At 35.7% G+C, this 13077-nt stretch overlaps 1 protein-coding gene across 1 annotated transcript; it reads left to right on the top strand.

Annotated features, from left to right (window-relative positions):
* Positions 1–1351: 1351 nt before the first annotated feature.
* Positions 1352–7556, top strand: Svip (small VCP interacting protein). The gene is made up of 4 exons (XM_020188317.2): positions 1352–1521; positions 3491–3541; positions 4027–4140; positions 7319–7556. The coding sequence occupies exons 1-4, from the start codon at positions 1468–1470 to the stop codon at positions 7331–7333; spliced, it is 234 nt and encodes a 77-aa protein (XP_020043906.1). The 5' UTR covers positions 1352–1467; the 3' UTR covers positions 7334–7556.
* The last annotated feature ends 5521 nt before the right edge of the window (positions 7557–13077 follow it).

The following is a 13077-nucleotide window of genomic DNA, read 5'->3' as shown; positions in this document are numbered from 1 at the left end:
AAATGCTTTATATCTTGAATGTGGTGGTGGTAACATAGGTGTATTTGCTTACTAAAATCTTCTGAGCTGTGCATTTTAAGTAGGTGCTTGTTACATCTAAATTACTCATCTACAAATATATATAAATTTATATTATATATAAATTTAAATTTCCGTATATAAATATATATGTATAGTAACTGTTAGTTCACGTCCTACCTTTTTGTAATATTTGAAAAATTCCCAACAAACAGGAAGAACTAATAGAATGCAAGGCAACATTAAAAGTGTTGGTGTGGAAAAGAGATCGGTAACTTCATCATCATTATCTGTGAATTCAGAAGAATTCACACCCTAGTTTTTTTAAATCAGCACCTGAGTTTAAATAGATGTCCAGATGACTCAAATGCTTATTAAAATTTGTGAAGCACTTCATCAAAATATTTCTGAGAGGAAATTTTATTACTGTTCTTGGAGGGATAAATGAATTCCAAGGGCCAGAAATCAGTGGGAATCTCCACTAATGCTGCATTTACGAAGGTGGAGTAAAAGACAAAATGATGGAATTCATGTTCTGTCCTCTCAACTGCCAAGTGCTGAGTTCCACTGCGAAGGAAGGCAGGAAGGGTGCTAAAGAAAACCTGCAGTTTCGGCCTTAATTTCTTGGAGGGCAGAGTCTCAGCTCACAAAAGAGGAAGCAAAAACTCTCCAGTCCTGCCGCTAATTTGCACATGGCGGGGCAAGGAGGGCAGGCAGAGCTTTGGGACCCACAGCCAAGCCTTTCCATCCTGTCCATCTTTTCTGCTGTCACACCTAGGCTTTGTCTCTAGGAATAGCTCACGGGGCTGGGCTAAGCTGGGGGCAGCGCTGTAGGTGTGGAGGTGGCCATGCCAGACCTAAACCAAAGTCGGGCGAGGTGACTTCGCAGGAACGTCCGGGCGTGGCCGCACAGAAACCGAGCCAAGAGGTGGCGAAGGGATGGAGAGGGCAGAATAGTGGGGACAGGGCTTTACCGCGATGGGTGGAGCGTTGCCGCAGGGGGCGGAGCCGAACGCTAGAGAAGAGAAGAGGCGGGGCGGAGGCAGCGTGGGCGGGGAGTTACCATGGAGAGATAGGGCGTTGCCACAGGGGGCGGATCCGAACGCTCGTGTAGGGGTGTGGTGGGGCGTTACCGTGGCGTTACCTCAGGGGGAGGAGCCAAATGCTGGCGAAAGGGTGGGGCGGGACGGAGCGGCGGCAGGCGTTATCGCGGGGGGTGGGGCGTTGCCGGAGGAGGAGGAGGAGCGTAGCGGTTGCGAAGGGTGGAACAAGGCGGAGCAGCGGGGGCTGGGAGGTGTGGGGGTGTTGCCGCAGGGGGCGGAGCCGAGCGGAGCAGTCCTGGCCAGGGTGGGGGCGGGGTGAACGCGGAGGGCCTGCGAAGAGTGTCTGGTCGCGCGTCGAGCGCCGCCCGTGGTGGGCGGGCGGGGCCGGCGACCCCCGTGTGCTCTCATGGGGATGTGTTTTCCCTGCCCCGCGGAGTCGGCGCCCCCTTCGCCGAACCTGGTGAGTAGGGCCGCGCCTCGCGCACCTGTTCCGCGGCGCCGCGCGCCCGAGGCCCGAGCCGTGGGCAGCCCGCGGAGCCGTTGGATACGGCGGCGGGGCTCAAGAGCCCTCCTGTGGGAACCTTGGTGACAAGGACGTGTGGCCCTTTACCTGGGTCATTGGGGACCTGCCACGATCCATGTCACCGTCTCCAATTTCTTTAAAAAAAAAACAAATTGTCCCAAAGCGACTTTAGACTTGGGTTCTTTTTTACCTTTCGCTGACTTTGGCAAAATTGAGTAGGACGTCGGTGTAAGCAGACGGTGCAGCGGTTGTGGGGGCCGTAGATGGAGTTAGGGTGCCCTAAGCTGTTTCTCCGAGAAGTGCCTACTGTCCTAGGGGATGTGCCTTTTCCTGTGTCTGTACGAGCTGTTTAAAGAAGGTGATCTGCCCATTTCCGTCTTGTATTTACCTCGTGCTTTCGTTTCTGTTCTTCCCTTTAACCAAAAAGAACTCTTGACGCAGTGTAGATTGTACACCTTGTCAGGCTGCCATACTTAATAAAAATACTGGGCACCCAGTTAGATTTGGACTTCAGAAAAACATGGAATACATTTTTCATGTAGGTTTTCATTATTGCAACATTTGGGATACATTTATATAGAGTAGTCATTTATCTGAAATTCAGATTTAACCAGGTGATATGTAGTACATTGATACTTTTTGTTGAATTCTGTTATTAATAGTATTTTTACATTAGTATTCCATACAGGAAGTTGATAACATAAAAAACCTACCTTCTTTTCACTTCTCCTATCTAGCTAAATATTAGTTGGGGAAATGACATATTTAAGGAAATACATTAATACTTGAGCCTCTTGTTGCTGCTATTGCTTTAAAATGATACTAATTTTGTTTATCTAGCTGTTGAGAAAATAGCAGTTTGTCAACATGTGTTAAGCTGTCCCCCCATCCTCACGCTACACTCTCCTCCCTTGATAACCACGTGACTCACTGCTAGGCGTCACTATCAGTGAAGCTCTGTTGTCCCCACTATGCCACCTTTCCATCCTCCATTACTTCTCTACCATACTCTGTATTTCCCCCAAACAACTACTGCCATCTGACAGGTATTTATTAACTTGATTATCTTTGTTTCTGTGCCCTCATTGAAATTTAAGTTTAATGGGTTTGGAGACATTTGTCTATATGTCTATATTTTGTTTTCACTACTGTATTTCCAACACCTAGAAAAATTCATGAGGCACTGTTGTATTCAGTAATTTGTCCAAGGGATGAATGTATGTATTGTGACATGAAAAACAAATGGATTATTTACACTACTCCCCAAGAAAATGCTATTGGTTTAGTATGTTTAACAATTTCATAATTAAGCTGTATATGACATAGAAAAATAATACTGTTTCCCAGCATGAAACAGTACCTCTAGTGAATTTACTTATCCTCCTGAAAGCACTAGCCCACTTCAGTCTCCCTTTAAGCTGTCAGTACCAAATGCATTTCTCTGTTTTTGTTATTGTTGTCTCAACGGTTTACAAAAAAAGAAATTAAGCATATTGTTAATAGGCCAACCGCTTATATTTATTTTAGTATATGCTTATATGAAGGTTATTGATCTGGAGAATGAAATCCAGAAAGCTGCATATTCTGTAAATGTTCCAAGAGCAGTGAAACTTTTGTTGTTTAATTTGGTTTGGTTTGGGTGAGGGCACAGGGTGCTGCTATATTGCTCAGACTGGCCCTGAACTCCTTGTCTGAAGCAATCCTTTTGCCTCATCCTGTTAAGTATCTAGGATTACAGGCCCAAGCCATCACTCAGCTTTAATAATGGTATTCTTTGTTAGACATTTTGAGCCAGTACTAAATATTTTTTGTAAACTCTTATATTACCTATAAAATATTAGTTATATAACTTATCCATGATAATGTTTGGTTTTATCTTAAAACATTTTTTAAACATTTTCCTTAGGAAGAGAAAAGAGCAAAGCTTGCAGAGGCTGCAGAGAGAAGACAAAAGGAGGTGAGATTAAAAATAAAATTATGCCTACTTAGATGTTTTGTTACTAGTATTCTGTAATGTAAATGGTATCTGATAACCTAAAAAATTATTTTTAAAGATTATCATTTTAAAAATTATTTCTGCATTTCAACAAACTGCATGTATTTACATCACTTAATGTAAGAAAATTAGCCAAAAGATTTCTTCTGCAAGTTGAGATGCTCCTACAATAGCATTCTGTGGGACAAAATACCCAAGCATTGTAAAACACTTGACAAACGTGCAGAAGTTTAGGGAGTGTTTTTGTATGGTTGCAACATATCCAATGGAGAAATAGCAGTTTATCTTATGAAAGGCTGTTGTAGAAATACATTTTGTTAGCAAAAATAAATCAACTTCACAACTCCAAAGAAAAAACTAAAAAGGAAATACAAGTACCTTTTGGACACAGGATACCAATTTTTGTTGTTTTTTTAAAATTCCATCCTTTATCAAATTTCTTAAAGGCCGCATCTCGGGGAATTCTAGATGTTCAATCTGTGGAAGAAAAGAGAAAGAAAAAGGAAAAAATAGAAAAACAAATGGCTACATCTGGGCCACCACCAGCAGGTGGACTTAGAGTAAGTATTAAAATTTATTTAAGGTTCAACTTAATGGACATTTTTGAAAATTTATATAGTAACCCAATCAATAATCTGAAAATGCATTATGAGAAAATTTGAAATGATCAAAAGCTTGGATTAGATAAATTTGGTGGAAATGTCAATTTATTTTAATATTCACTTGAATACATTTGCTTTCTTGTTTCCAGACTGAAAGGAATAGTTTTTTTCGTAATTATCTTAACACTATAGCTTGATACTTTCATATTTAATCTTAAATGTGTCCAAAATTCAATCAATATAGAAAAATATAAAGAATACAGAATTACCCAAAGTCAATGTTATTTTCACACTTATCATTTCTAATCTCTATTTACATATAAATCTTTAAATAAGATTACCTTATAGATTCTGTTTTATAGCCTAATTGTTTCACTCATGTTTTTGGATCTTTGTTCTTTCTTTTGTCACTCATTATCATAGTTATGAAAATTTTAATTTGAACTGTAGGTTGTACAGATAAGAGTGTGACACATGTTCCTCCCAATGCATCTGTGATAGTGCTAGACACTGGGTATATACTGGTGGACAAGTTAAGCAAGGTCCTTGAACTCTGGAATCTTTATAGTCTAGCAGGACTATAAAGGTTTTATTATACATGGTATAGATCAGGAAAATAATGATTCGGGTACTAAGATTTTACTGATGGTGATTTTTAAAGAAACCACTTTCCTAAAGTAAATGTATTGTGAATTGGACAGAGTACTTAATTTTACTCATTTATAGTTAACTGTTTTTGAAAGTCAGTTTTGGTTTTGCTTTCAAAACCACATACCTACACTCAAACACAGTTGTGTCTACATACCCATAAATTGTGGGGCCTGCAACCTAGGAGTATCCTGAGTAGAGTTGATGCTGGCTCAGGAATAGCACACAGAAATGAGTTATCTGTGTTACTTTACTATTGTATGTTGCTCCATCTAATTTCAATTAAATTAAAAGAAAGACATTTTTCTTTGTAGTGAACTTTTTAAACCATATATAAAATAATTGTCTTCAATATTAAGGTATATAATGTGACCATTTTGGTTATTTTATATACTTTGAAAAAAGAACAAAATGCATGTAGATTGCAAAGATATTAGGCCTTATGTTACTTCTAGTCCTCTCAGAAGAGCTCAAAAAACAAAAAACATTTCCAGTAAATATAGTTCATTTTTCTTCTTTGTGTACTCTTCTTATAAGAAAGCTGTCTGACTCCTTTGGTAATAATGATTCCCATGGGACAATGATTCCAAGATGGAAATTCACAGGAGAATTTTCTCAAAAAGTATATCACACTGTCATAACCACTGCTGCTGACCACTCTGAGCCACTTTTCCCTGGATAGTCCTAATCACCTCTGCCAGCAGCACACTGGCTGCAAGGGGCAAGCACCTTCCCTTTGACCACCTGCAAAGTAAATTCAGAGGATGAAGTTCAACAGAAATATTTTGGAGGCTCAGGGATAACAGAAAAGAAGACAAAATGCAGAAAGAACCTTAATCCTCAAACCTCTTGACCTAGGGTTCTTTAGAGCTGTTCTCTGGCTTGTTTCATGAGCTGACATGGAGTATCCTATAGAATCACAAGATTCTTGCAGTGAGGAAAACATTTCCTTTCCCTGTGTTCATACCTTTCACATATTCTCTGCCAGTTCCCTGGATAACTGGCAAAGATAATGTTCACTGTCATCTGGAAATCCTATGGTGCCAAGATACAAAGTACCATCAATACCAGATACGGCAAGACGGGAGTCCTGCAAGACATCCAGTGTAGTGGCTTGATTGCATATCACTTTCATAGGGAGCGTTAAAAAAAAAAAAAAAAAGATCATTTGACCCCATTTCATATCATTGAGAGTCTCTGAGAATGGAATTTAGCCGTAGCAATTTTTTAAACTGCCTAAGGTAATTTTAATGTAAAAAATCAAGTTAAGAATCTCTGCTCTAATATGTTTTGAAGCTAAGATTAAGTGATACATTGTGGAAAATGGAATCTTATGATTAAAAAAAGTTCAAAAGTCCTGAATAGAATAGAATATATCCTAAATATAGTACATTGTAGACTGTATCCTCTTCTTGCAGTTCTCAAAGGGTACAGTATTTAAGCCTCTAAAAAGTTATGCAATAAAGTTTACTTTTACTAACCCTTAATTTTCAAACTGTATTGAAATACAAAGTTTTAAAAATTATGTAATACCAAATATCTCTTGGATGTACTCTGAGAACACTACTTAAGAAACTGTTAAATATCTCTGGTACTTTCCCAGTGGCTTTTTTAGAATTTACTATCTCAGGTATAATATATGTGGTTAAACAAAGCAAAAAAATGAATATTTTCTCAGCTCAATAAAGGTATTATATATCATCAATTAATAATTACTACTATTTTTAAATCTCTGGTTCAAGAAAATAATTCATTTTCTAAAAACATATGGTTTTATTGGGGTTTTTTTTCCTTCAGTTTTTGTTTTATTTTACTGATCCTGGATATTTGGGTTCTTGCTACTATGAAACAGGTTCACTATATAGTGTTTACCTTTTGAGTCTGGTGAGATGCATGCATTCACATGCAGTACATTACATGAAGTGGTTTATTACTTGTGGATGGGCTTCCAGGGAACAGAAGCCTAGGATTCCTCCTGGGGCTCAGGAAAGCAGCCCTGGATGAATGGAGCCTTGACTCAGTATCCCCCACTGCACCTACATTGAGAGAAAGCAGCCTGCCCTTGGTCTTACTACTTGGAGACAATGTGATTCATTGGGTTAAGGTATTAAAGGACACTTTCTAGCAAAGGACTGGACAGAGTCTGGGCTCTTCTGGACAGTCCCTCCCAATTTTAGGTTGTTAATATTCCCAGAAAATTCCTATGGTCATTCTTGATAACTGCAGGCAGGAAAGGGGGGAGAAGTTGGAGAAGAGGGCTTACTACAGCTTATTAATCTGCCCAGATATTTTGTCTTGTCTGTATTTTAAAACTGTCATGTGATTTAAGACTTTTGACTGTAATACAAAATTTTATTATTGCCTGATATTTAAAAAAATCATTTTGCATTTTATAGCCCATATTATTCTTTTTACTTGTTCATTAGTATATTGTTATATAACATTAAATAGAAATTTACTTTTGTCTCTATATTTTTATCTTTTCTAGTGGACAGTTTCATAAAGCATAATATGAATAGAAGAATTTACTGCCAATAACTTCAACATCTGCAATCCAATGGATTTCCTCAAGATTAATTTCATCTCTTTGAATACATGAAAAGTCACTTTGTATTAATAGTGCCCGTAAGTGCAGTGCTAAATCTACATTGAAACTATTGGTAAAACTTTTGACTTTCAAATTTAGAAAATGGATATACTTGTCATTAAATTCTTATTTTCCTATATTTTCTCTTTTGCAAAAAGTGAGTAATTTCCTGTTTTCATAGTTAAATATGGATCTAAATGGTATATATTTGGCATGTAAAAATCAATCATACATTTCTAATACTAAAATTTGTGACTTTATTTCCCTCCTTTGTAAAGTGATCTAGCTACTTTATAGTTGTGCTGCATAGACTTATTTCTGCTTTTATTTCACTGTATATGAAGACATTTGCTTAAACTAAGGGACATAGTGCCTTTAAACTAGTCATCAGGGAAACTTGAAAATTCATTTGAAGGGCTTATGTGAAGGAGCACTATAAATTTTTATAACTTACCAAGTAATGAATATTTATTTATAGGCAGTGTTGAATTTCTCCTAATTTATTTTCTGTTTCTGTACCTTATAAAATTAATATATTGTGTTTTATGTTATAATAATAAAGGTTTTCTTTTGTTTAATTTAAAATTATATATTAGTGGTACCATCAGAAGGTAGTGATATACTATAGTGTAATATCAGATTCAGTTCTGTAAAGATCTATGGAGTAATTGAATGTGGTAAACCAAGAATCTGGATGGGTTATAATGAGTGGTAATATATTTCTCCAAATTTCATAAACATTTTTATTCTTTTGAATTTATTAAAGAATTTTAAGATTTATTCAGATGTAAAATTGCCAATGCAGGTATGAATGTAAGAAAGAAAAACATGTAGGTACTGTATTTAAAAAGGACTGCTTCAAACAAAAATAATAGGAGGGAGTTCTATAGGATGCACTAACAAAAATTTTTTTAGGTTTTTATTAGGAACATGAGTTTTATGACACTTTTTGCTTTCATTTTGCTTTTTAATGTAGAATAAACTAAGATTAACATTTATAGATACTAAATAACAAAAGGGGATGTAAATGAAATAGACCACCTCACTTGATTTAAAAAAAGGAGAATAAGCCACTATCTCATCCTTCCCATAAGGTCTGTATTGTAAAGGTGTATTACACAATTAGACCAGCTTATTGAAGGACTTACTACATGAGGTTTTTGAACAAGCACAGTTAACAAAAGATGATGTGCATGCTCAGTTGATGTGGAGAAGCTGTCAGTCAATCCTGCATTTTAGGCAGTTGTGTTTAAACTCTATGCATCATGAGAATTCGTGATTTTTTTCCTCAGTGGTGATTTCCTTGGAATTATATACCCAAAGATACCAAGGGTCTACTATTACATGTTCATTTTAAAGAGTTTGATATAATATAGGTGTCTTGTCTTGTCATGAAAAAACTATGTTTTCTTTTGTATGACATATGCTGTTAATATTTAGGCAAGACATGAAGCTAAACAAGTTCAATTTTCTTCATTCTCCAGATTATTTGTGACATTTTTGTTCATAAAAGATAGTGAATCATTAAATTGCATTTCATAACTAAAATTTTTGAGTTCATTAAGAAGATAATTTTTCCAACAGAAAAAGGATAATTAATAGCTCAGTGGATATAGAACCAGAGCATATCATCTTTGAACTATGCAAGGCCTTTCTCCTATTAACATACCAAGAACAAATTTCACTACATCTTAAAGAATTAGAACTTAGTTGTGTTAACAGAAGGTTTACTTCCAGGGGACAATGCTCTATTTCTAACAGCATCTTATACTCAAATAACATACTTAACTACTGCTGAACCATGAATGATCTACATGAACATTGTTTTCTGGGGAAAGTGGGACGTGATTCTTCTGCTAGCCCTGGCCTGCCTCTGAGGTTGTGATCAGCTTTCCCAAAACCACATGTGTTGCAGGCATTAAGCAGTGACACGTCTCTTAAGAACATTTTAGGATGGGGAAGAGAAAGGGGGAAAATGGATGATTGGTAAGAAACTAGAAAATGACTATTAAAAAAACATATAATCCAGACATTTCCCTTAAAAAGTTACTAATCTGTTCATATGAAAATCTTAAGTGGAAGTTAACTTTCTATAATTTATAATTTAAGAGAATAATGATTAATGTCATCCAATCCCTACTGTGCAAATTACTAAAATATAACTGACATAGTAAGTTGCTTACATGTAACTATCATGTTAAGATGTACAATGCTTAAACCACATCTTAATTATAACCATCAAACTCTTAATATGGCAGATAAAAAGTAGTATATCATTACACAGCTCCTTTGTGACACACTGAATGATTTTTAAACATCTAAATGTGATTTTTTTCTTTGAATGTATTGTTTTTGGAATGTGATTTATTTGGAATGTGACTTAATAGTTTTCCCCATAGATTTGGTTACCAATTCTGTATTGTCTTTTGAGGCTATAAATATACATTTTCCTATATAAAAATTGGCTTTGTCTCTGTTTAATAAAATTTTGTCTTTACTACATCTTAAATAATTAGAACTTGGGTTTGTGATTAGGAATAGTTTTATCTCTTTCGGATTAACAACAGCAAGAGAGCTAATAATGATTGTTTGGAGTTCATACAGTCTCTGAGTCTAATGATGTTATTAGACTTCTGGTTTTCTTTAGAGAAAAAAATACTACAATAAAGGCTCTATCATCATTGGTACCACAGGAGAATTGACTTAAGCTTTGAATTTTCCTTTTATCTAAAAATTTGAATTTGATTTGTTTATTTTCACTGATTAGAATTATCCTGTGTCCTCTGAAGATGAAAGTATGTCTTGTCAGTAGCAAATAATTATGCATAAATTGATCAGCAAGAGGTATCTGTTGAGATTTAAGGTGTATTTCTTTAGTATCTTTTCTAGGCAAGCCTTTTAAATTCTGTGTATGCGCTCTAAGCTGATTCACATATGGTAATGAGGCCCTTTTCTTTGCTTATCTAAAAAAAACCCACTCACAAAAAACATTTGTGTGCATAACAGGCTTTGAAGAAGTTTTGACATAGAAGTTGGCATCTGAACAATGTAAAAACTAAATTTCTCATAGGATCTGGCTTTTTATTATACTGTTCTCTTTCTTGAAGTATGCTTTAGTTTCACAAATACTGTCTCAAAATGACCACTGTCATTCAAGAATTAAATATGCATGAATTGATTGACTTGAGTATGATACTTTTGCCATATCCAAAATTATATTGGCTGTTTTTGTAGCACCACACTTGTGCTAAATTTTGAGTTAATGTCCTGTAGTTAACTGAATTTTCAAGAATTTTCTTTTCAGTGACACAATGTCTGGCACCTTATGGGAAGAACATTGCATTTTGAAGAATTTTTCAAATTCTTCAGAGGCAGAGTAAAAACCTTCAGAGGCAGAGGTTTTTACTCAGTCCTTTTGGCTGTCACAAAATAGTTACAGAAATAACAGTTCTCACAGTTCTTTATAGTCCGTAATGTTGTTCTTTGTTGCTCAGTATTGCTTTGGCTAATCATGGTCTTTTGTCTTTCCAAATGACCTTTAGGGTTGATTTTTTCAATTTCTGTGATGAATGTCATTGGAATTTTGATGGGGTTTGCATTGACCATGTAGATTGCTTTTGGTAATATATCCATTTTCACATTATTGATTCTGCCAATCTGTGAGCATGGGAGACCTTTCCATCTTCTGTAGTCTTTCTTCAGTGGTTTAGTTTTCATTTGTAGAGGTCTTTCACTTCCTTTGTTAAGTTTATTCCTAGGTATTTCTTTCTTTGTTTTTTTGACACTCTTATAAGTGTAATTATTTTCTTATATTCTTTGTCAGTCTGTTCATTGTTGGTATGTAGAAAAGCTACTGATTTTTGTAGATTGATTTTGTATTCTGCTACTTTGCCGAAGATGTTTATGATGTTTTAAGAGTTTTTTGCTGAAGATGTTTATGATGTCTTAAGTAGTTTTCTAGGTCTTTTAGGTATATGATCATGTCATCTGCAAATAGGAATAGTTAGACTTCTTCCTTTCTTACTTAATTCCGTTCATTTCTTCTTCATGTCTTATTGCTCTATCTAGGAATACTAAGACTATGTTGAATAAGAGTGAAGAGAGTGGACACTCTTGTCTAGTTCCTGATGATCACCATTAAGAAGGGGACTAAGGAAGAAAGGAGAAAAATAGAGGGGATGAATCAATTAGTGTTATAATACATATATATATAATGTCATAGTTAAACTCCCTGTACAGCTATCTTAAACAAAAATGTCTTCTTTAAAAAATGGAGACCAGGAAGGTAAAACAGGCCCTGTTTGGGGCTTGGTACCAGTGGAGGAGGAAGAATATAAGGTAAAGGTGTAGGAGGATGAATATGGTGAAATGTTATGTACTCGTGAATGAAAATGGAAAATTGAGACCCGTTGAAACTATTCCAGGAATGGGGGAGGGGGATAAAGGAGAATGATGGAGGAGGTGAATTAAAGTATTAAACTATAATATAAGAACTTTGGTTAATGTCACAATGTATCCCCAGTACAACAACAAAAATATCTTAATTAAAAAAAAAACAACACCCACAATAAATACCTTTCAGAGGTCCTGAAATCATTCCTTAAGTGTCAGTGATTTAAGGAGTAATGATTTTCTCCCTCCCACACCAGAAAAAACTATACGAATAACAGTAGATCTCTTTACAATCTTGGTGTTTTTCACCAGGTTCCTGGAGTACTTAGATTTTTAATACTTACTCACTTGTATAATCATACTTCCTTGGAACCTACTCTGGCTGAGAATAAGTAAATACCAGCTCATTTCACTCTGCTGTCTGGCCAGTCATCATTAAGTCAATGAGTAAGAGCCACCTACATTTGGTTATTACCTTATGAATACAGTCTCATTTTTCTGCATCCCTTCAAGTGCTGATCAGCTTGCAGCTAGACCCCAATGTTATTTGTGTTCTCTGCAACACTTACCAGACCATTTTAAATGTAGCACAGGCCTAGTAATCCTCTTCTCCCCCACAAAATATGTTCATGTCTGAATTTCATGAATCTGTAAATATTCTATTTTATACAACAAAGGTATTTTTAAAAAATGGGATCAAGTTAACAACCTTTAATGGAGTTTGTCTAGGTGAAGTTATTTCTTAGTACTTGAAGACCTTTTCCAATCTATGTTCAAAAAAAGAGATGTGAAGAAAGAACAAGGGTTAAAAAAATGCAGTGCTGCTGGCATTGAAGATAGAGGAGGCTATGAGCCAAGGAATGAGTTGCACGTTATTTCTGGAAGGTGAGGAAGGCAAGGAAATGGATCTCTCCTAGAGTCTTCAGAAAGGAACAAAGCCCTTATAACACTAATTTTGACCCAGTGAAGTCATGTTGAACTTCAGACAACTCTTTTAGGTAACAACTCATACAATAAAGAAATTAATATTTGTAAGCTATTTTTATATTTGAACTAAATTAATGAAATTGGCTTTCATTATTAAAGATATGAGTATGTTTATGGAAAATTCTAAAGATAGTTTTAATGGAAAAATTGTCAATAACAATACACAAAAAATTAGTGTCAATATTAGTTTAATGATACAAAGATTGAATTACTCAGTATATTTAAAAAGATATTAGATAGCTGGATGTGATAGTAGACACTTGTAATCCAAACACTTGTCA

Source organism: Castor canadensis, chromosome 1 (genome assembly GCF_047511655.1).
Source record: "Castor canadensis chromosome 1, mCasCan1.hap1v2, whole genome shotgun sequence".
Lineage (NCBI taxonomy): Eukaryota > Metazoa > Chordata > Mammalia > Rodentia > Castoridae > Castor > Castor canadensis.
The sequence above is the reverse complement of the archived record's forward strand: the minus strand, read 5'-3'. Positions and strand labels throughout refer to the sequence as shown.

Bases quoted from the DNA above. Each gene is read 5' to 3' on its own strand.
- Svip (XM_020188317.2), top strand. From the start codon at position 1,468: ATGGGGATGTGTTTTCCCTGCCCCGCGGAGTCGGCGCCCCCTTCGCCG. The intron at 1,522-3,490 runs GTGAGTAGGGCC...CATTTTCCTTAG, and splicing joins CGCCCCCTTCGCCGAACCTG to GAAGAGAAAAGAGCAAAGCT. The intron at 3,542-4,026 runs GTGAGATTAAAA...AATTTCTTAAAG, and splicing joins CAGAGAGAAGACAAAAGGAG to GCCGCATCTCGGGGAATTCT.